This window comes from Lycorma delicatula, chromosome 10 (genome assembly GCF_047948215.1).
Source record: "Lycorma delicatula isolate Av1 chromosome 10, ASM4794821v1, whole genome shotgun sequence".
Lineage (NCBI taxonomy): Eukaryota > Metazoa > Arthropoda > Insecta > Hemiptera > Fulgoridae > Lycorma > Lycorma delicatula.
In genome coordinates, this window is record NC_134464.1 from 34,285,769 (window position 1) to 34,310,180 (window position 24,412).

Genomic DNA, 24,412 nt, shown 5'->3' on the forward strand with positions numbered 1-24,412 from the left:
AAAAATGATTCCTTTTTTACTTCAAAAGCAAACATATAATACAAAAGATTACTCTTATATTAACAAAATATATATTAATAAATGCACCAACCCAGAAATGTACAGATAAAACATAATAGTCAAATATTAACCTGATGCACTTTTCATTTTAAATTGTTTGTATCTGTGATGAATTTTTTTTTATCTCGGTTATTAAATTTATTGAAATTACCCCGTTTTTTTTTATTACTTACATAATGTTAAGAACTACTTCATTCTTATTTTTTTTGGTTGGTTTATCCATGTCATTAGAATTCTTAAACTAACTGTTTGTAGGTATTTTTCAAAGAAATAAAGTTGTCTAAGGTATAAGACTAAAAATTTTATATGAGGTCTGTAAATAAAGTAATGAAACTTAGTTTTTGACAGTCAAAGTGGCATTAATGTAAAGTTACTAGTAAACAAATGGTTATTGAACAGCTAGTTTATATTAGGTATTAATATTTTGTGTATTGTTGCCATGTGAGACGTAAACAAACTTTTCGTGAAACGAGTTTTTGTTATGCGTTACAAAAATGAGTGATAATAATTATGAGCAATGTTATGTAATCAAGTTTTGTGTTAAACTCTATGAGAATGCTACTGAAACTTTTCAAAATTGAAAAGGGCGTATGGAGGTGATGCTCTGTCTCAAGCCCAAGTTTTTAAGTAGTTTAAAGCATTTTCAGATGGACGGGAATCAGTTGCGGACAATCCACGTTCAGGAAGACCATTAATGTCACAAAGTGATGACGATGTTGAGCAAATCAGAGACTTGATACGGTACGACCGGCGATTAACTGTCAGAAACATTGCAGAATAATTGAATTGAACTATACCACAGTCCATCAAATTTTGACAAATGAATTGGACATGAAAAACGTTTGTGCAAAATTGGTCCCAAAAAACCTCACTGTTGAACAGAAAAACAACTGGGTGGAAGTGTGCCGTTATCTTCTAGGCCAAATTGAAACTGATCCTGATTTTCTAAAAACATGTTATTACTACTGGTGATGAATCTTGGATATTTGAGTATGATGCAGAAACAAAACAGTAGAGCAAGAAGTAGCATACTTCAAACTCATCACATCCCAAAAATAAGCAAATCAAAACCATGCTAATTTGTTTCTTCTATAGTAATGGCATTGTCCATAAGGAGTTTTTGCATACAGGACTGTAAATCAATATGTTTACCAAGAAATTCTTGAAAGACTGCAGAAAACAGTTGCCCATGTGAGACCAGTCATCAAAGGCAACTGGATGCTGCATTATGAAAGTGCACCTTGTCACACTGCACTATCAATTAATGAGTTTTTGGCAAATAAAAACATTCCTGTAACTCCTCAACCACTTTATTCACCTGACTTAGGTCCCTGAAACTTTTTCCTGTTCCCGACTTTTAAAAAAACACCTCAAAAGATACCATTTTGGAACAGTAGAAAACATTTTTAAAAATGTAACCGACTGTCTGAAGGATATTCCGGTTTCTGAGTTCCAACATTGCTATAAAGAGTGGGAAAACCATTTGAAGTGTTGCGTGGCTTCCCAAGGGAACTATTTTGAAGGTTAGAGAGTCCATGTATAATTGGATTGTAAATAAAAAGTTTTTCTGAACCAGTCTCATTACTTTATTTACAGACCTCATATGTAAGTATATATATATATTCATGTTTATTATTGTTTTTTTTTTTTTACAGGAAAAACACAGCAACCAATGTTTGTTGTAAAACAGCAAACACAACAGCAACAACAGTTATCACAGCCACAGCAACAACAAACTGTTCAGACATCACAGCAACAAGTCGATCAACAAAAAGCTCAAATACAACCAATGATATTTGTTAAACAACAACAAATAATTGGCGCGACTGAAACTCAAATAACACAGCAACAACTGCAGCAGATGTTGCTTTTGAAACAACAACAACAACAGAAACAACAGCAAAAACAGCAAGAAACTCAACAAATGGTTTTAATTAAACAGCAAGGTGATCAACAAAAAGTTGCTGTTTCTGCACAACAACAGACAAAGGTTAGACAGCCAAAATGTTATAATGCACATACTACTTACTTATATTACAGAAAAGTCATATAAGACTTAAGTTATAAGTTTTATAATACATAGTATTTTATGTTTAAAAGTTTTTTATTTAATGGGATTATTTTTTGATTACAACAAAGATAAGTTACCAATGCTATAAAGACGGATTCGGAATGCTTTCATGAGCATTGTGTTTCTAATTTAAAAATACAAAATTTCTTATTATCATTACTTGAATGATTTCTATAAATGCAATATTATTGAACATTGCTAGTGTATTATGTAAACTGTAGACAGTGTGATTGTCAAATGCATTAAAATAATTCTGCCTATTTCTCAAATTCACAATTAAACATTGTTTTCTTTTCAAAATATTTCAACGCGCATGAGATGGTTAAGTAAATGTTAATAGTTGACCTTCTTCTGCCCTTTTCTATCAGATTAATGTGACTTAAAAAAATAAACAGGCAATAATTAAAATTAACCATGATGTGCAGATTAAACTCTATAATTTTTTTAATATAAAAATTTGTTTAACAATAGTAGAAGTTATGATTTTGTACACAACTGACATTACATAACATTACATAACGTCAATCATGTACTTTCCTGTTCCAAAACAGACAATGTGATCATGTATGTTTACATACACGTAACCTTCCATTCATATTGCAAGCACAATATGTTGCACATAACTGTGGACATTACGTAAAAAAAAACAAATGTAAATGATGTACCTGTAATTGTAATATACAAATTTGGCTATAAAAATGTATTCATGTATTGTCATTTTAATAACACCCTAATTTATTAGTTTACATACTGAGTTTGTGTTAATTTTGTTTTAAGTTTTTTTTTAATTGCACACCGCTTTTTTTCTGATAGCTACGTTCTACTGTGTAGTGTTCGGTACTTTTTGTATGAATAAGCAAAAGAAAACAATGTATACCATTTATCTATGATTTAATTTTTGGGCTGAAATTTAAAAAATTTACCTTTGGGAGTTTTTGATTAGAGCTTGGGCCAATTTTTTTATGTATAGTAATGGAATTAAAGCTAAGTTACAAAGGTCATATCTTTATTATGAGAATTTTTTATTTAGAGAGCTTATTTTCGAAAGAAATTCCAAAAATATATTGTTTAATTAGGTTTTACAAAACGGCCATATATAAAGGCCATAAGTTTTACGATGGGCATATATAAAAAGCCTATCTATCAGCTTCTGTTCTGCAGTTACTATATTAAAGGAAATTTTATAATGTATAAAGAGATTTCTTAATTTTTTTTTGTTAAAATGCTTGTTTTTGGAGATAATAAAATATTGTTAGCTTTCCTGCCTATCCTAAAATGATATGTCATCTTCAGTTTTGCTGTGAACTCATCAGTCCTTGGAAAGTGTATGTAAAAATGAATACCTATGCTAGTTACTGAACTATTAACAAGATAAGTTCATGAAAGAGGATATCCTTGAAAAAATGATATTCGTTAGGTTTTGGAGCATCAAATACTTATTAGATTATAAGCATAATCCAGAGTTTGTGTTCTCTTTGCTTATAGTAAAACTTTTAAAGTTTAATAACCTTTCTTCTGTATTTGAAATGACTCAAAATATACGTACATGTGATTATTTTATTTCAGTCACAGGTTGCAGTTGCTCAAGCTCAACAGCTAACATTGGCTCAGTTACAACAATTGCAACAGCAACAACAAGGTCAACGGTTAGTTACATCTGCAAGTTTATTAACACAACCTAGAGTTGTGTCCAGTGGTAAGTTAGTGGTGTTTATATTTCTTTATGTAACGTAAGGTGTAATAGGTTTTTTTTAGTTTGTCTTAGCTTTTAATCACTGCCGTACTGGATATGTAGCCAGGAAATAATATCATTATTTTTTTTATGTATTTGATATATTATATGTTTATTTTGATATATTGCATTCATTTTCCTCTTTTGATCATGTTTTGTACTTAATGTACTAAAGTAGTACTTTTTGTATTACTGTAAAGTATTTATAATACTTTACAAAGTATTGTAAAACAGACATATTTCTATGAATTTTACTATTTCATCACAAAAAGAAATTATCAAGTTTTATAAAATGTCTTAATAATTTCTGTGTAATAGATTGGCTGTTGCTCAACCACAATAATAAATTCAGTATTTTAAATCATTTCATTTCATAAAAAAAAATCAACAAGATTTACATTTTGCCAACAGTTACATATATTTATAAAAAAAATATTTTTTTCTGATTATTAAGGTTAATTATCAAGAAAAGTGAGATTAATTCATTCAACATATTTTTTTCCTTATGTGGAAAAACTACAGTAGGGGGGATGCTTTTCCAATATTTGTAATTGTTAATAACAAAAATTTATGTTAACAGTTAATGACTCAGCATCACGAGTTTACTCTTACATCCACTAAATTAGTATTAATTTTATTTTTCTTTATATATTTATTTTTGTACTTTAAATGATTACCAATCCAGCTCAATAACATAAGGTTTTTATGTAACAAAATCAGAAAGAAATGAAATTAATTATTTCAAATTGAGTTGTTTTTTCTGTCTTGACCTCATCTATTTTAAATAACCATTGATTGGTCAGAGTTGTTTAAGCTGAGTATAAATACACAAGATAATTATTATTCCATCTTTATGAAAATACAAATTAGTTGTGACTAAATAATTTTTGATTGCATTATATTATTGCAGTTGGAGGACAGACTGTTCTGTCTGCTGGTGGTACAAGTTTAATCAAAACACAACAAACTCCTATGGTAGCAAAAGTTGTTACTAATGCTCAAGGGCAGCCTGTACTTTCTATGGAAAGTTTACTTGCTCATCAAAAACAACATGGAACTTTACCTCAAGGTTAGTATAAATATAAATTTTTTGTCTGCCCACTGGATGTCAACAAAACTGTAAATTGCTAAATTACAAGCAGTCCTGCAGGTTGATTTATTACCCTTCTTTTATTCTCTATTCCTTTTTCTAAATATGAGATTAGTGTTATTCATGGCCCTGTGCTGTGACAGTTTCTACAGGTGCTTCTAATGACCAATAGGTAGCATTAGAAGAGTAATTTGATGCGTGATTCTTTTTTAGCAAAAGTGACTCCTCTAAATAATATCTATAAGAAAATGTCATCTCCTGTTTACACTGAAATGAAGTATTTGTTACTTAAAACAGTTCACAACTAAATCAGTAAATCCATAAGCATGTTCAAAACTTGACAAGATCCAACTCTGTCATCCTGCTCAGATTACAACAGAACCAACAATATGTCAGGTGGAATTGATTATTCAAGATGAGAGGTGATAATAATAGACAGTGTAGCAACTTCAGTAATGTGCTTATGGTTTAGCTTACTTTTGTTTTGCTAATGAAGAAGATAACTTACAGATGTCTACTGGTAATTGTTGAGTTTACCACTTTACCACTCCCCAATCCAAATCAAAGCATGACTCAATACAATTGTAACATGTTCCTTACTTTCTTGCAAGAAATTAGTTTTTCTTTTAACTGATAAGGTTATGCTTGTAATAAGTGTTTAGAGATTTCAAAATGTGTCAGTAACCCATTTCCAGAAGTGAACTGATAATTTGACCGTATTGTAAAATTCTGTTGAAGTTTTTAGCAATTATTTGAAAAAAGCATCCAGGCCTACAAACTAGAAAAGTGTTGCTCCTTTACAACAATTCATGATTTCATTCAGCTTAGTTTATCCTCTCATACAGCTTAGGAAAAAAATGAATTAGGGATAGAAAAAAGTTTGACATTACCTTAAAACCTCAAGTTAATTTCCCTCGTTAGGTGCACTAAAAAAACTCACTTGGTTAGCAAATATTTAGTTGTTTGCTATAGTATGGCTAATGCAGCAGTAAGATTTTTGTGTAATAGATTTTTGGGCACTGACAGGATAAGTTTATCATTGTTAATAGAGAATGTTTAAAAATAAAAATGTTATTTTAAGTATGAGCTGATTATTTTTGTTGTACCATATTATGTGACCTGTTTATTCATATTTCGCTCCTGACTTTACCTGATATTTCTTAAAGGTATAAAATTGAAAGCTAATTTCTCAAAAATTATTTGTGTAATTTTTTTTTATTTATGTTGTATTTATCTAGAACTCTAAATATTTGTACATTTAACATTTAAAAAATTAACATATTTAATTTAACATTTTTTAAAATTTGAATTTTTCAAAACTATACATAATAGTAGTATATTTATAAGGAATAACAAATTTTAACTCTTCCAAAAAAGTTTCAGCAGTACACCAATTTTAATAAAATCGCATTTTTTCAGATAAGTAAGCGACTTCTAGTCTTGTATATGAAATTGATCTGGATAAGTGGAATTGTATTCAGTTTAATTATTCATATTTTATTTTGACATTATGGTAGAAGAATTGATAGTTTCTATCACCCCTTTAATATGATCACGAATAATTTTGTTTCTGTTATTGTTGTTTAAAGGTGCTTTAAGGGTAGCAACAGCTTCTAGCAAACCTGGTTTGCCTCCTCAATATACTGTTGTCACTATGGCTCAGCCAAGAGTAATCCAAGCTAATGCTGTTTCACAAGTAAGTATTCTTTTATGTTTAGTAGATTATTCATTATTGTGGTATTTTTTTTTTAATTTTGTTTGTCTTCATTTAAGGTTATTTATATTATGTATGAAAAGTGATTAGAATAATAATTTTAGATTAAAGTGTGCTAATTTTACTGTGCATTTTTAAATATTTCTTTGAGGTCTAAGTGAGTAGCATCCTGTCAAGTTGGAAATTAAGTTGTAAAAAAATTTTTTTTAACAACAAAGGTACTTAATATTCTGGTTTATACTAATTTACAAAGTTTTACATTTAACTGACATCAATAATTATATATTTGTAATTCTTGATCTTTGCATATAGTGAAAAAGGTATGCTTGAAAAAATATAAATGCTTCAGTTAATAAAAATCATTATCTGAAACTAATGGAAAATGTTGACTCATCTGCCTAATCCATGGTATATATTTGCCCTGTTTATGTTAATTCTTTCTTCCTTACTTTTGTCTTAACGGTCATATAGGGTTTGCATTTCTATGTTAATTTTCCTCTACTCTGTTGTGTTAGAGCTTTCCTCACATCTTCAGTCTTCCTCTCTCACTTTCTCTGCTACATTATCTTTTCTTAATTTTGGTCATTCTCGTATTCTTTTCTCTCTAATTTCAATAATTGTTTCCATTGTACTCTGTACTTTGCTGAAGTTCAACACACAGTCCGAGTGAGGGAGGTTGTGTCTATGTAGGCTTCGTTAACTCGCTCATATATTATATTACTTTTAGCTATTTATAGTTTATTTTTTATCACTGATCATTACGGTTTGGATTTCTTTGTTATTGTGTTAATAAGGGCTTTTCTTAGAATATTATTACTAATATTAATATATTTAGTTGCGTAGGTAGCATCACTGACTATCTAGCTATCTTTGTAGCGATTTTATTTATTTATACCACTTTCAAGGGGGTGTACTGCTATTTTTTTATTATTTTTGTTGTTAGTTATATTATTCTGTACTTGTTCAGTCCCTGGCATTTATTATTATTATTTTTATTATATTTTGAGTTTGTTTTAGTTGGTGTTGTAAACGGCAGCAACCATCGTGTTTATACTGGGTGGCTTACTATTGATAGATAACTTTGTCAGCGGTGTTGCTACTGGTTGTTTATTGTTTACATAAGTTTTTAAACAAACTAGTTACTTCATTTAGTCAAGTTCTTTTTTTTTTGTTTCCATAAGTGAAAAATAAGGTCAGATACTGAAGGGAAGAGTTGGGCAGGCAGGTCCAGGTGATGTAAGACTTCACAGGCTATTACTAAAGCTAAACGTGAAGATTCCTCTGCCTCCCCAGGGGAGGAGAAGGTCACACTGAGGACTTCTAGGATTTCACAATGTCTAGTGTTGAAACTGATTGATGAGTTTAATAAAACGGATAGGTTGGCAGTACAATTCCTTTAATGAGAGTGTTTGAGGAAAAATTTGATTCTCTGATAGAATTTTTTGTTAATCCAAAGAGTAGTGGTTTGAATATTCGGGGTAAGATTACTCCTAAGGTTAAAGAGTTAAGACAATTTTTTGATGCTCTTGGCATAAACAATATGCTGAGTATTGATACACACCGAGACTATCTGTTGGCTTGATATTATCAGGTCGGCACTGGATCTCCGTGTCAGTTGATGAAACCAGGCCGAATGGATAGTAGTTGGGAACTATTTGGTAAAAGAATGGATTGCCACAGGCATTTAGGGTGCCGCCTGGGCTTTCCTGCATTCTTCTTTTGTTTGTTTCGTAATTGGTAAGTTTTTATTGTAATTGCATGTTGAACTTTTCTTTTACCTTCAGTTAGGTAGTGGATTTCAGTTCCTTTCCTTATTTTCATTACTCAGTCTTGTTTGAGACTAATGTAAGATGTGTTTTGTCTTTAGTTTAGTTGTGCTTTTTTTTGGGATAGTAATACATCGATGGGAATGTCACATGTGGCATTCCAACTGAGGCAAGAACAAGACTGAGAGATGCCTTTGTCAAGGTTTTAAGATGATTTCCAGTAAAGCCCATTAGGGCTAGGAACAGTGGGAGTGGTATGGCAACCGCAACTGTCGCATGGCGGGTGTCTTTCCCTACGGGGTCAGGATGTATTCCTTTGCTTCACATGCTCTAACTATCTCTGTTTATGTTCTTGAAGCTTTTAACCGATAGGACCTATCTTGTGTTTTTCCATTTTACCTCTTATCCATCTTAGTGCACCCATCTTTGTTTACTTCAGCTTCATCTGTGCTTTTCCAAATTGACTTTGCCTCAAAATAAAATCATCATTATCAGCTTGACAGTTTTCATAAAAAATATCCATTCATAGTAAATTTCTCCATAAAATTTATATGAAATTAGTATCATTTTTACAGCAAAATTACCAGCATAGAACATACAGCCAGACAGTCATGAACTCTTTGAGAGAAGTTTTCAGTAATCAAATCATTTCAGCAGGCATCTGCTTACCTCATTTCGGGTCCTCAGGACTCGATCAGAATTCCAGAGAGTTGCAAAAAGAAGCTTATAGAAAACTTCCTATATGTTTGAGGAACTTTTATGTCCTTTTCTTAGGAATAGTAAAAAATTAATGAGAAGATAGAAACATGCAGAAGTTAAAACTTATTAGATTTTCAAAGTAATACTTATTTGACTGTAACTATTTTTAAATGTTTTCTAAAATTCACACTTTCATAGGCCACAACAGTTTGCAGTACAACTGCTACAGTAGGTGGGACTACTGCAGCTCAATTGCAAACAGTTCAAACGACAAAAGGGCTACAACAGCAGCAGCAGCAGCAACAGCAACAGCAGCAGGGTACCACAACTGGCAGTAATATTAGAATGGGAGGAATCAATCTTACTCATATCGGTGGTAAACCGGTTTTATTAGCTAGTAAACCACAATCATTACAGGCACAGGTATGAATTTCAACTTTTTTATTATTAAATTAATTGCTGCTGTTTGGTTAAGTTGTGATGAGTTTAATTTTATATGTACCTGTTAAATCTTTAAGGCAAACAGTTTAACAGTACTAAACCTACTATGGTATGTTTACAGACTAATTCTGTACTTCAAAGTTTCTCCCCCATCCCTATCCAGCTAGATACAGTCTAAAAAGAAAATGTGTAAGGTATGTGTGTATGTAGATTTTGAAAAGTATATGCAAAATTTCAAAGCTACATTCACTGTTTATAGATCCCAATATTAATATAAAAAAACATTTTTACTTCATTGCATAAGCTCAAAACTTGTACATTAGGATATGGTGTGAAGCAGCATATAAAAAATGCCAAACCTGGCGAGAATTCAAACCTAGAACTTAGTTGGACAAATATTTTTTTCACTTAAAAGGCAAATCACTGATGGCAGTTTGCAGTTAGCAGGATTGATAATCATTATAATTAATGAAATGTTACTGAAGAATAACATCTGATTTACTCAACAGCTTGGAGCTGACACAATGACAGTCAAAGTCAAAACACAGCTCCAAATTCCATTCCAAATTGTGTTTAATATATGCAAATGATCCTTTCTTTAAAAATGAGCTCCAATTTGTTTTTTTAATATATGCAAATGACCCTTTCTTTAAAAATGGCCTCGTAACTTGTTATTCTAATTGAAAAAGAAAATAACAATTTATAATTATATTAGAGGCTGAAATTAAAAATACTTAAAATTTAGTCTCTTGTTTACAGAAAGTAACACAAAAAGTATAAAAATAAATCTAGGTGGCACAAAGTCAAACACATTTTATTATAATGAAACCAAACAGTAATTAAATAAAGATAATTTAAGCCTAAGTGGTATTTTATGGAAAGGAGATGAAAATTCACCCTATAAGAAAATATTATTCAGTAAAAATAATATAAAATGATTATTTTGACAAGAATAGATATGTTCATATTAGAAGATAATTTTAAAAAAAGGTTTCAGGGAAAACTGAAACCAATTAAAAAGGAAATGGTATAAGTAAGTGTATATATATATATATATATATATAAATATATATATATATCTTCTACATGCTAAGCTGAATTAGAAAGCAACGTAGTTTATCTGCATACCTCAAATCGCTTAAAGAAACATAAAAGTTACAACTTTGTATTATTCACATGATCAGCAATGAAAGTATTAATTATTAAACAGTGCTGTGTATAATTCATAATAGCAAAAATATACAACCGTAATCTCATTTTTTGTAGTGAAGTTGAACAGCCAAAAAGTAGAATAACAAGAAGTTAGCTTATATTACTTGGACCTGACCATAAAGTAAAAATTGTACAAGTGTTAAATCAAAAGACTTTCCTTTTTGAGCTCTGAACTGAAGAAAAGAGTTAAAACAATGTGAGGTAAATATAAATCAGGAATGGGCTATATTAAAAACTTAAGTCTTATTTTATTATCCCCAGAAACATGTTGGTTTTGAGTGATATGTTCACTTTATTGTGAAATTTGATTAGTTTTGTTTTTTTTTTATTTCTGTTCATATTGTAGATATATATGTATTTTTTTTTAATTCCAGAATGTAATATTAGCATCACAGGCTGGTTCCAGTGGCCAGACAGTATTATTAGCACCACAAGGTTTAAGGGGAACTACTCCAACACCTGCTGGTACATTGACAGTTTTACAACAAGGCACGCAACAGATATTGTTGCCACAAGGATTTCAAGGTGGAACATTAAATATAAAAACATTACAAGGTTTAAAAGTTATACCATTAGCACAAACAACAGGATCAAGTAAAGGTATTAGTGTTTTATTTTGTTATAATTTTTTTTTTATCGAACATATTAAATTTTAGTTTTACTTTACTAAATGTAATCATAGGTAGTACACAAGTCATTGGATTTAATGCCAAGAGTTCGAAGTGCAGATGTCAACTTGTAGACAGGAAGACTTAGATACTCCCCCTCTCATTCTCTCATTCTTTCTCTTTCTTACACACACACTCACACACACACAATACTCAATAATATAAATTTTAATAATTATTTGTTAATATTTTTAATTTATAGTTTTACCACCAGTCACCATTTTAGAATGTTGCCAGTCGATCTTACAACTAACTGCTTGCAAAATTTAATAAAAATGTTTGATGTACAAACATTGAAGTAAATGAAATTATACAGTGCTAGAATAAGAATACACAAACTGCACTACTTACTAGTTAAACCAGACTCAGATTCTTTTTGAAGCATTGTAAATTAATCGTTTTATACCTCATTTTGGCTAAAATGTACCAATGTTACCAAGAAAATTTTATCTTTTTATGTTCTTATTCTGTTTCTTATTGTTAATTATTTACAGTTTTGTGATCAGACCTAGCCATCTTTTAACAAATAAATGATTTCTCTATTTATCTTAGTTACATCTTGTACAATGTAAGCACTGATAATTCCGTGCCAAATCAACAAGGTGGATAGCCATTCACAACCTGACTAATTGGTATTTTCATAAGATTTGATATGAATTAGCAGTTGATAGAGTTATGTGAAAATACTGAATTTCAAATCTCTCATTAACAATTTAGTTTTTAGAGCCTTTCAAATTTGCTGGAAAATTGTAAACTTTGATGTGCGGCAATAGTGTTAGGCCAATATAACTTTGTTATTTATAAAGCTAGAATAATAAACTGGACTTATTTTAAAACTTATTTGATGCTCTTTTCATATAATATACAACAAGCTTATGTTTATATAAATCTTTATTTCAAGGTCACCGCTGTTGACATTTACCTTAAAAAGTAAAAAAATGCAATGAAAATTATCCCTTGTTATACTACCTTCTATAAGTCTTCAAAATTAAAACCATTTTTAGAGGTGGGGATGAAATTTAGAAAAAAATATTTTTACAAAAATTTTAATTTATTAATATTCCCAAAATCAGTAAATTAGCATTAATCAATACATAAATGCTGTTTATGTATTTTACCAGGCTATTGTTAAAATTAATACAAATTAAGATATTTATTTAAAATAACAGCTACTGGAATGAAACAGTTAATTTAAGAATGTATATAACTAGTTTGAAATTTTTATTGCCTTACTTTTTGTATATTGTATAAAAAGAATATTGTATATTGATTTTGTAAGATTTTAAGACTGTAAAAGTGTCCAATCATAAAAACCATAACTGTAATTATTTAAAAAGACTTGCATTATTATATTTTAATTATTAATTGTACAATTATTATTTATATTATTGTAGTTTCTTGTATTAGGAAAAGTGAGTCTTATATGAGTGTATTAGGAAAAGTGAGAATTATATTTTATACATAATTATGATTTACACTTGAGTTTTTTAGGTCGCTTAAAAATGCATGAGATTTATTGTTTTACTTAAAATCATTAACTTAATTTCACTTTTAAGCATAAAATACCTTTTTTAACCTCATTTTGACTTAATTAATATTAATTGCAATCTTGTTATAAAACTAATTAGAAATCTTTAAAAAAGTAAATTTTACTAAAACATTGAACACAATTTATTTTCTATCCTAAATCAGTCCCAGTTTCAAATGTTCTCAACTGCTTTATAGTATAATGACGAATAACATACGGTTTTTATTAAAAAAATTGAAGAATGTTTTTCCGGAAATTTAAGGTCAAAGGTGGTGACCTTGAATTAAAATTTATGTAAACTTAGGTTGTATATCATATGAAAGACCATCAAATAAGCTTTAAAATGAGATTAAGTTTATCATTCTACCTTAATAAATAACAAAATTATGTTTACCTAACATTACTGCCGCAAGTCAAAATTTGCCATTTTTCAGAAAATTTGAAGGGCTAAAAAAGGAAACTGTTTATGATAGAGATCTGAAAGTCAGTATTTTTTCAGAACTCTATCAACAGTTAATTCATACCAAATTTCATAAAAATCCCAGGTTGTGGTCCTTGTTGATTTAACACGGAATGACAAAATATTCTTATATCGATGATGAATACAAAAAGTAAAGTTTTTTTTCTTTTAATAAAGGATTTTGTTTTATCTACTATTCTGTATTCAATTTGTTCACAAATATTAGAATAACAAATTTATACTTGGTAGTCTAGATATCAATATAATTTTCAAAACCTCTAATATTTAGATTTCTAGCTTTTGTACTTCATTATAAAGATACAAATGTGAACATATTTTATTTAATGAGTACAATTTATAATTATATTTTTCCTATGAAACATCAGTTGTTATCTACTCTAATTAACTAACTCTACTAATTTTTTTACAGTTATCTTTGCTCGTGGCAGATGAAGCAAAATGTTTCCTCATCTTGCATTGATAGTATCAAATTAGTCATAGTGTAGTACTTCATTGCACCATTTTCCCTGTATCATTCGTTTAACTTTTAAGTCTTAATCTGATATCCATTCTCCATTTAGACTCAAAAGTTTTGAACTTTTATTCAATGACTGGTTTAGCAGATATGCCACCCACATAATGTGGTGCATGTAACATGCCCAAAGAAAGCTCTACCTCCTTTATTTGTAGGAGGAAGAATGTGATACTATCCAGCTATATTTAATCAGAAGCCTTTGATTACTTGAATCATCATCTAAAATGAATTAGACACAGAAGAATTTTCTACTTCTAAATGCTTAAAGGTTCACCGTATGTATGGTGATGTAAAAATACATGTATGAGAGTCATCTAAAATTGAAAGTATATTTTATGTGTTAAATTTAAAACTAGTGATTATTAAACATATTTATTTATGAGGGATATCTCTAAAGTAAAGACTGCTGGAAAATTTCTCTCCTTAAGATTTGCAAACCTGTGTTATAAGTTGTCATGTTGTAGTATCTTTGATTTTGTGTGAGTTATCACATTATAAAATGAATAGGAAAACTGATGTTGCTGCCGACTGTGAAATACATGAAGTCATGTTTTTTAAACCATCAAAACGTTAAGCTGGCTGAAATTCATAGGCAGTTGTTTACTGTGTATGGTGATAATATAATGAATGAAAGAAATGTCCAAAAATGGTGTGAAAGGTTTAGAAATAAAAATTAATTTGTACAATGAAGAACATTCAGGGAGGCCCTCGATAATCACCAAGGACTTGTTGAAACATATTGATGATGAAATCAGAAAAGATCGTCACTCAACGATTTCCAACCTGCTCTTCTTTTTCCTGATGTTTCAACAGCTGTTATCGGTCACATTGTTCATGACCATTTAGGCTTCAGAAAGGTTTGTGCACGTTGGGTGCCGCATTACTTAAAGGAACATCACAAAAAAATTCAAATGGGATCTGCTTTGGAATTTTTGATACACTACACAGAAAAAGGTGATGAGTTCCTTAATTTAGTTGTTACCGACGATGAAACATGGATAACATATTACATGCCAGAGAGAAAATGGCAGTTAAGTGGATGGTGTCATCCTCAATCATCAGCCAGACCAACAAAGGTCAAGCCACAGCCATTTGGATGCAAACTGATGGCCACGGTCTTTTGGATCAGTTTGGCATACTGCCAGATTGATTTCATGCCACGTGGAACGAATGCAGAAGCCTGCTGTGAAACTACCTAAGTTTATGGCACACCATTCAAAATCAGCAGCTGACCAATAGCATTGTCCTGCTGCACAATAATGCACATAAACATGTTGCGGGTCCGACATGTGATTTACTGAAAATATTTGGACGGGAAATTTACGATCACCTTCCATATAGTCCGGACTTAGCTCCTGATTACTATTTGTTTGGGAAATTGAAAGAATTTTTGAGTGGTAAGCAGTTCATGGATGACAATGAACTTAAGACTGGTGTTAATCAATGGCTAAATGGACTGGCAGCAGAAGAATATGAGGGTAATATTGAAGCTGGTGTATTGCTACGATAAATGTCTTAATTCATGTGGTGATTATATAGAAAAGTAGTATAAGGTATGTAGTTTAAGAGAAATAAAAAAATATTTATAAAGTATTCAGAATAAATTTTTTTACAATGAAACAGTCTTTACTTTAGGGGTAACCTCTCATATATTTATAACAAAATTATTTATATTTCAAACATGGTCAATGTTTAAATTTAAACACATATAAAGTAAATTAATTTTTTCTCCCATTATAATAAAAATTTAACTCTGCTTTTTGTCAGCAACTTAATCATATCTGTTTTGACATCCTGTTTAAACTGAGAATGTCTGCTAAAAATTCTTTTAGTTTTGAAAACAAATTGAAATCACTAGAGAGAGACTAGACCAAAAGCTGTATGCTGTGAGATAACCTTGGAGTTCTCTTATCCCAGGTTATAGGTAACCTGGGATGCAGTAGTTCAGTTTTAGATTTATGTCTTAGTAAAAGAAAACAATGCAGCATGAGAAGAGCATTGTTTTGTTTCATTTAATGAAATAGAGCTGGTTAGACTTTTTTACAGTAGTTTGTGATTCTGTTGGTTTTCAACTAGGCTTAATAGTCAATAAGAGGCTCGTCTGGTCCAAAAAACATTCATCATCACTTTCCATGTGCTCAAAATATGCTGGCTTTCTTAGTTTTAAAGGAGTTCCTAAATGATACGATTCCATTAATTGGTGTGTACTTCATCAATTTAATGATGTTGGTGTTTTATCTTCAGTATCAGTATAATTAATAAGTCTATCATCCCCACTTATAACTGAACAGAAAAAAAGTTTTCCCAATCATCTTTTTTTTTTCAAATTTTCTTCAGATACGCAGTTCAATTTTCTTGAGATGCAGTTCAAAATTAATGACCAATCAGTAACAAAATGTGAACAGTTGAAAAAATGAAAAAATTATTAGTGGTTTCAAATACTTACGTATAATTTATTTTTTTATATAATCACCATTTTGTTCCAAACACTCTTTTGATATCATGAAACAAACTTCTTCAAACCCACTGCATAAAATTCTGCCACCTGGAATTGTAGCCACTTATACATAAGATTTTCAACTCTTCACTTTCCTCGAATTGTTGAAACCCATGCCAGTTTTTGAGATGTAGGAAGAGATGGTTGTCAGTGGATGCAAGATCAAGATTGTAAGAGTGATGGTCAAAAATTTCCCATCCAAATTTTTGAATTGTTTCTGTTGTGCATACAGTCGTGAGTGGACGTGCCTTATCATTAAGAATAACAGTCCTGATCTTAGCATTTCCCGTAGTTGGTTTTGAATGGCATGACACAGTTTAGAAAGTGTGTCACAATATACTTATGATTTGATGGATATTCTTGGTTACATGAAATTAATCAAAAGCACAGTCTTTTCGTCCCACAATACAGCTGCCATGATTTTCCTTTGAGATTGGGCTTATTTGAATTTTTTCAGTTTTGGTGAACCCCTCTGTCGCCACCATATGGATTGTTGTTTTGTCTCGGCGTTGACATACAAAGTTCACGTTTCATCATCAGTGACAATGTGGGAAAACTTTGTTTCCCTCGTGCTTAAAAGCAGTCAAGAAAAGCATATGCACATGTCATTCTTTGATCTATGTGAGCACTTGTCAACATTTTTGGCACACAGTTTACAATACAGAGTGTCAGTCATGATTCTCAATAATGTTATCTTTGAAACTTCTGGAAATTCTAGCGAAAGATTGCTAATCGTAAAGCAACAATTTTCTCTCATTTTTGCATTAGTAGGCATGCCACTTTTCTGTTCATCATGAACATTTGAATGGCCTTCCTTAAGCTCATAACACCATTACTTCACTTATTGCAGTAAGTCCATATGTTTCATACAATTCACGGTAAATTTCAACAGCATATTGTCCTCTTGCATTTAAAAATCTAACCACTAATCAAACTTCACAGCTGGCCAGATTTGTTATTACTGTACTCATTTTAACACACTCAAAGGCAAACAACAGTTGAGCTGATGACAGTGTGAAAGTTACATACCCAACAGACGACTTAGAGCTACTGCGTGTGCAAACCAATCAGTGTTGCCAATCGCTATTTATATTTCATTAGCCTTTACTTTTGAACCACACCTTGTATTAGCAAAAACACTTTTTTTTTGTATCCATAAAAGTTTTTATGTAGTTATGTAGTAATCCATAATTTTATGTAGTACTGCTTCTGAAATCTGGAGGATGAGCTGTGTAATCCATCAACAGGGAATTGTATTTCTTGTTGACTATATCAGTTCAATTAGAAGAGCATTTCTTTGTTAACATGATAATGTACTTCTTTTTTTTACACTTTATTTATTCTTAACCCTGTCCCTCTTCATTTCAAGCAAATTTATTTTGCTTCAATTCCTACTAGGCAAAATTTTCTAATATTTAAAAACCAGAATTTGAATTCAGATCAAAATTTGGGTTTTGTATTTTTTCACAGATTCTAAATTGTTAAGAAAATAATCATAATATAATTAATCCTGCTGAACTTTGTTCAGACTGAACTAATCTAACAAGAAACTAGACATATACAGTTGGTGGGTGGTCACCTTCACAAGAACTTCATATTAACATTCTTTGCTTTGTGGAAAGACCATGCAGTAACATCTTGATTCTAAGTCGAGCTGAATTCATTGAAGTTTTAATCATGCTACAATTTTGTATTTTGCTTGGAATTATTTGCATTTCGTTTACTTGTTCTGTGAAGTGTGTTGTGTTCACATTTTTATAGTTCTTGTCTTTACTGTTTTAGGTGCAGGACGGCAACAAGTTTTTGCACGAATAATTAATCCTGGAAGTGTTCGACCAGTAGTAGCTAATATTGTACAAGACGCATCAGTGAATAATCCTCAGCAGCAACCACCAAACTCGATGGAGTAAAAATAAATTCATTGTTAAAATTTATGTGGACTAATATAGAAAATTAAGAAGATGTAAAAAAAAAAAGGATTATAATACTTCACCAAAGTGCAATCTTTGTTCACTCTCTATTACTACTACTATTAATACTACTACTACTACTACTATTACTGTATATGTAGATATAAGTTATTTCCTGTAACCAATATGTGGTAAGAAATCTTTCATTCTGTTTTTAATTACTAATTTTCTTACTAAATAATTAAAAGATTAAGTTATATATATAATATATATTTTATTAGCTTTTATGCGTGTTAATTGGGATTAGTGAGTGATTGTTAGATCTAACTGGTATACATATGTATATATTTATTTATTTATTAAATCAGTTTAAAAACTAATTAAGAAACAATTATTTATTATAGAATTATTGTCTATTATTATGACAGTAATAAATTATTCTAAACATTAGCTGTTCATTTATACTAGTTTTTTCAAATTCTCAACTGATCAATACAAAAATTGTTAATTGTACAGTTCTAATTAACCTTTTACTTGTGTTATTATTTTTAGCGTTATCCGAGAACTCCTATCATAAAGATTTACCTTATTTATCATTTTTAACTATATAATTGTTTAATAATAGACAAGTGTAATTTCGTGTTTACCAGATCGTGTTTACTAGACTAATTTTCTGTTTACTGTCGTCAAATTTGATAAAATTTGTGTTCAACATGAAATTTATAAAATGGGTTTACAATTCTTGAGCAAAATTCTCATACTTTTACTAATCAGTTTGTAATGTTTTGTGAATGTGAGGGTGTTTCAAAAAGTAATGTGGCAACAGCTGTAGTTTGAAAAACTATTCTAAATCAAGTGCAACACACTACTTGTAGTGCTTGATCCACTTTTTAAAGACGAAATCTAAGTCATCTTTCAAAAGCTCCTTGAATATCCCCTCTACGGCTTTTACAACCTACAGATTTGTCTCAGATTTTCCTCTCTTCGGATCCTTCTTCTCATTGGGTACAGCCAGCTATCACACTGAGTTAGATGTGAGTTGTATTGTGGGTGAGGATCCATTTTAATTTTTTTATTTTCAAAAATTTGCAGACTATCTGAACGATACGGGGATAAGTATTATCTTGATGCAACAAAAAATCTTCAATTTTTTTTTAAGGGAGTGAAATGAGTTTGCATTATCTTTAGCTTATTAATGTGCCAGAGAGCATTTTCAGTCTGACCCTGTAAGTACCTGATGTTGGTAAATGAATAAAAAAATATCATCATTATGACTTTACCTGCAATGCATACAGCTTTTGCTTTTTTCAGGGATGATGAAGAGGTTGACTTCACAAAGAGCTTTTTGTTTCATCTCAGGCTCATATATCCAAGACTCATTATTATGCAAAATGTGTGTTCCTTCTTTCTTATAACAAGCCAACAATTCTTTACTAATAAAGTACTCCATTTGGTCATAAAGAGCCTTAAAACCCAACACAACACGTTTCATATGCATCCACTCACTCAGAATATTGTGTGTACTGCTTTTTGAAATGTGTAGCAGTTCCCCCATACCAATATGGACAATCTTTTAAACTGTTGAAAATGTTGACACTTGCTTGTTCACCAAACATTGTTAATCTACGTGCTCGGACAACCCGCACTCACTGTCTTCCATGCTCTCTCATCCAGCCAAAAATGCTTAATGTCATGAAAATATGTTGCACATAACAACACAACATACTCATTGAATGCTTCATTCAACATTTTGTATATTTCAGAAGCTGTTTTTTTTAAGCAGAGATCAAACTGATTGTAATACCATTCGATATATTTTCCATGTCAGGCGATTACCCAATACACGTTACATAAACAATCAGTAATACTCAATGACTACAACAATCAGTTTGAAGTGAACACAGAAAGTATTCAACACATATGGGTAATATGAATGCAGGACAGGGTACTTTGAACACTTTAAATTTCCTTGTGAAAATTAGTCTCATTAATCTTTGGACCACCCTCATATTTCATTTATGCCTGTGACAGCATAGGTCTAAGGTTGATTGATATCATTTCCAAGCTTTTGGATTTTTTTTTTAATCTAGGCATTATTTTAGATGGAAGATATTTAAAGCATTTACAAGATTAAAAATACAAAAAAGCCATTAATGGTTTGTAGATGCCTGTTAAACTGAAATAAAGAACTAATAATTCTTCCTTAAGTTGGAGGTAGTGTAAATCTGTGATCAGAGCCTCAGATAATACATAGTGTGTTGGTGTGGTGGAGGAAAGCCCGCCACTGTGCGGGGAACATAAGAGGTTGGAATGGTTTTATTATTCGTGGAGCTCATAGGAGTATTTGTGCTTTTGTACTCTAGACTATTTTAGAATTATTGTGCACCTAGATAATTGCTTACCAGTTATCCTGTACTTAATTTGTTTGGCAAAATTGCATATTTAGTCATTGATGTAGAGTTTTGGGATACCAATATAGCTAATGCTGGATTCTCCACAATAATAAGTAATATACTTAATAGTTCTGTTCTTAAAATAGATTAAGACATCAAGTGTTTCATGATTTCATTACATTTCATGGTTCACATTGAGGAGAGTTAAATGAAATAGCAGAAATTACTAGTCTTGTGTTTAATACAGATGAGATAAGACTAGAATGTATTGCATTTATACAAGAGTGTTTGCTGTTATACCTTTGTAAGTGCACAAAATCTTTGCAGACCGAAACACATGCCGGCCATCTTGAGTATCAGAGTGAGAGGCTGCAGTGGCAAGTTATTTTTATCTTTATTAATGAAAAGCTTTTATAAAGTTTAAATAAATAAAAAGTTATACCTGTAGGATGAGTTTTTTTATTAAAAGCCATACCAGTATTTGTTACTTCAAAAAATACAAATACATAAAGAGATTTTTTAATAATCGATTAACTTAAGTATTTAGGAAATTGATTAACTTCAGTAGTTTTAATTTTGCAGATTTTGTTGTAAAATCATTTACCCATAACATATTTATAGATATGGGTACTTGTGCATTTCAGCTTGTTATTTCCAATCCAGCCTGCAGTAGAATTTATGATAAATATTAATTTGAAGTTTGTCATAACCTTCATCTTTCAATTCTAAAATATGATTTGAAGCAGTCATTATTATTTATGCAATGTAATAATACACATAATAATAAACATACTAACAAAATGTACAGTTGTTCATGAATGCTATCAAAAACTCAGTAAAACCATTTTATCAATATCCGTTTGATTGCAGTTAAAAATATTTATAACAGTTAGTAGTATTTAAATAAAAATATAGCTCATATCTATACAGATTAGTTTTTAAAAGCATAACAGCTAGATACTGCACTTGTACATAATATAGAATATGCGTATTATGTAGTAGTCATATAATTGTAGTTTCGGTAAGAGTACTGAATAGATTAAAGCTGGTGTGGAACAACTATCAGGGCTTGCATACCCTTAGCGATTGGAGTTTTTCTTGCATTGCTTTCAGGGATTCATATTGGAGCATGTGAAAATTCCCTAGCATAAAATCTGGTCATTCTATTATATCAAGAGCAAAATTAACTTTCTGAAAATGTTCTTTGAAATCTGACCACTTAATTATTGAAAATCAAAATTTAAAAGATTTAACTTCGGAAATATTTTTGTTAGGACTAAATCTTTAATTACTGGTTGTCAACTGCCAGTGACCCCAAAGAATGGCATGGTTATTGTTAGAAATAACAAACATTCCATAACAGTGAATGTGAGGAATGAATTGGTTGCCTTCTTCAGTGGAATTGCATATCAGAATATTAAGTTCTTTAAAGTGTAATTTTTATTCAGCCCTAAATGTGACTAATTGCCCTGTACACTAAAGACCATCTGTACGATGAAAATCATTACCTTTAGAGAAGGTAGCATTGGTATATCAGATGCTTTACATATGCAAAGAACATAAAAAGACTGGGATGCATATTGGATCATTTATTATCGACTCGCATAATTTTAAAATCGGAACATTTAAATCAAATGAATCAATAATAGTTTGAGATTTTTTATCTCAGTTTCAAGTTTTTTGACTTTGAAATTGACCATTTGTTTGGTAATTCAACTTCAAGGTGTTAAGTAGGAAATAGGTTGAAACATGACAGTTCTATTTTTTTAACCGAGCTTCCTACAAGAAAAAAGCCAACCTCTGGTTTTTAGTCCTACCTGATTAATAGATAGGCTTACATCAAAATTGCAACTTTGCTAATCAAGATAGCCAAATATAAATCCATTTTAGTCTTTGTACTTAATCACTCTGTAAATTTAAATATGTTTTTGAAAGCTTGAATTGTCTTCTTTTTAAGTGAAAAAAAAAATTAAATTTGAATAATTTCAAAAGTTGTATTAGCTTGAGCATTTAATGAGCGAGAGATTCTAAATTTCACCCAATACTATCAGTACAGTTAAATACATACTTGGTCCCACATGGTGAAGGTTAAATTTTTCTTTACGTTTTAAATCTGTATGTATGTTAGGTACAATTATCATAATGATTGTAAGTGACCTGACATGATGAAGTCGCTGCTAATAATAACATTGCTACTTCAAGAATAAAAAGCATCTAGGTTTTACTAAGGAAGATGAGGAGTGAAGGAATTTCCTGATGCCATCTTCAATGAACCCCATATACAGTTGTACATGAGTATACCAAGACTATTAAAATACTGTGACAATTTTATTCTTTACCACAAAGGCCAGCTACAAAGTAAACGTAATCACTGTCTGTGAAAGAAATTCTTGTACCCTATCTGCTTTAAATGTGTCATGGCAATAGCAAAGACTGGAACAGATGTTACAGGTGACATGTGACATATGGGAAATGGATGGTTTTGAACTGCATAGTACTGAGAGCACGGTGGTCGAAGAATGTCATGGTGGGGATAGTTCTGCTCCTCACAAGACGCCATTTCAATAACAGTGGAGGTGTGGAACTTTTGGCATTATTGGACTATTTTTTTTGAGGAAAATGGCGTTAATGTCATTGTTAATTCAGCTCTATACACTCACATGCTTCAAACGTTCTTCAGGCCGGAACTACAAAGACAAAGAATTACTTTAAAAATGTTTGGTTCATGTTCTGATCATTGAATCATCGCAGATGATTCAGTGGCAGTTCTTTGATTGTGTTTCCTAGACATATCATGTCACATTTTGGCAATGTTCCACGGCCTCCAAGATCTCCCAGCTAATCTCATTTCTCCAGAGAAATGATGTGATGAAGTATGCCCATGTGATGAAGTATTTCGAGAAGAGAATTGAGAACTGCATTCAAATTGATGGATGTCACCTCAAGGACATTATTTTTCATAAATTAGGTGACCATAATTACATTCAAATGGCATGTATTGAGCTTTAATTTTGTATCGATAAACATAATTTAATTTTAAAATTGCTAGATTATTACTTATGTAAAAACTTTCTGTCACCTATGTGTCACTCTTAAACATTAAAGTATCCTTTCTATTATTAATAATATTCTTTAAAGCCAAATTAATAAGAATTCTGAATCAAAGATTTAAGGAAGACTTCTTATTACTTTAGTAAAGTAAAATATATACATTCTAATTTATACAAATAAAAGTTAATAGTGATCATTATCTTCCCATAACATTTTTTCTGGTCTATATTCAATAATAAAATAATAATACTCCGTCGATCCTCCATGGTAGAGTGGTATCATCGTAGCCTTTAACCTTAGGTCCTGGATTCAAATCCTGGTCAGACAGCATTTTTCATACACTACAAATTTCCACTTTCAGGGAAGAATGACCAAAGAAATCAATGCCATGATCTTAAAAGAAAAAAATATATATATAATATTTACAATAAATCAATTATCATACAAGATTTAATTATTAAATTATAACAAAAACCATAAAAATTTAAATAGTTGGATAAATTTAATTAAATCTGCATTAGTGTATAGGGTAGCTTTCTTAGCATCATCACTTACAGAGCAGAACAGTAAATTAAAAAGTTTCTC

At 30.6% G+C, this 24,412-nt stretch overlaps 1 protein-coding gene and 1 long non-coding RNA gene across 7 annotated transcripts in view; one reads left to right on the forward strand and one right to left on the reverse strand.

Annotated features, from left to right (window-relative positions):
• Positions 1-24,412, forward strand: part of LOC142330971 (uncharacterized) — a 106,334-nt gene that overhangs the window by 64,290 nt on the left and 17,632 nt on the right. For all 5 annotated transcript variants that reach the window (XM_075376456.1, XM_075376455.1, XM_075376454.1 and 2 more), the window contains exons 20-26: positions 1,716-2,050; positions 3,698-3,827; positions 4,774-4,932; positions 6,543-6,649; positions 9,331-9,555; positions 11,160-11,385; positions 18,256-18,574. In XM_075376456.1, coding sequence (XP_075232571.1) covers positions 1,716-2,050; positions 3,698-3,827; positions 4,774-4,932; positions 6,543-6,649; positions 9,331-9,555; positions 11,160-11,385; positions 18,256-18,383 — 1,310 coding nt within the window. In that variant the 3' untranslated portion in view covers positions 18,384-18,574. The remainder of the gene's footprint in view (positions 1-1,715; positions 2,051-3,697; positions 3,828-4,773; positions 4,933-6,542; positions 6,650-9,330; positions 9,556-11,159; positions 11,386-18,255; positions 18,575-24,412) is intronic.
• Positions 21,264-24,412, reverse strand: part of LOC142330974 (uncharacterized) — a 54,311-nt gene continuing 51,162 nt past the window's right edge. For both annotated transcript variants that reach the window (XR_012757861.1, XR_012757860.1), the window contains exon 3: positions 21,264-24,220. This is a non-coding gene — a long non-coding RNA (uncharacterized LOC142330974). The remainder of the gene's footprint in view (positions 24,221-24,412) is intronic.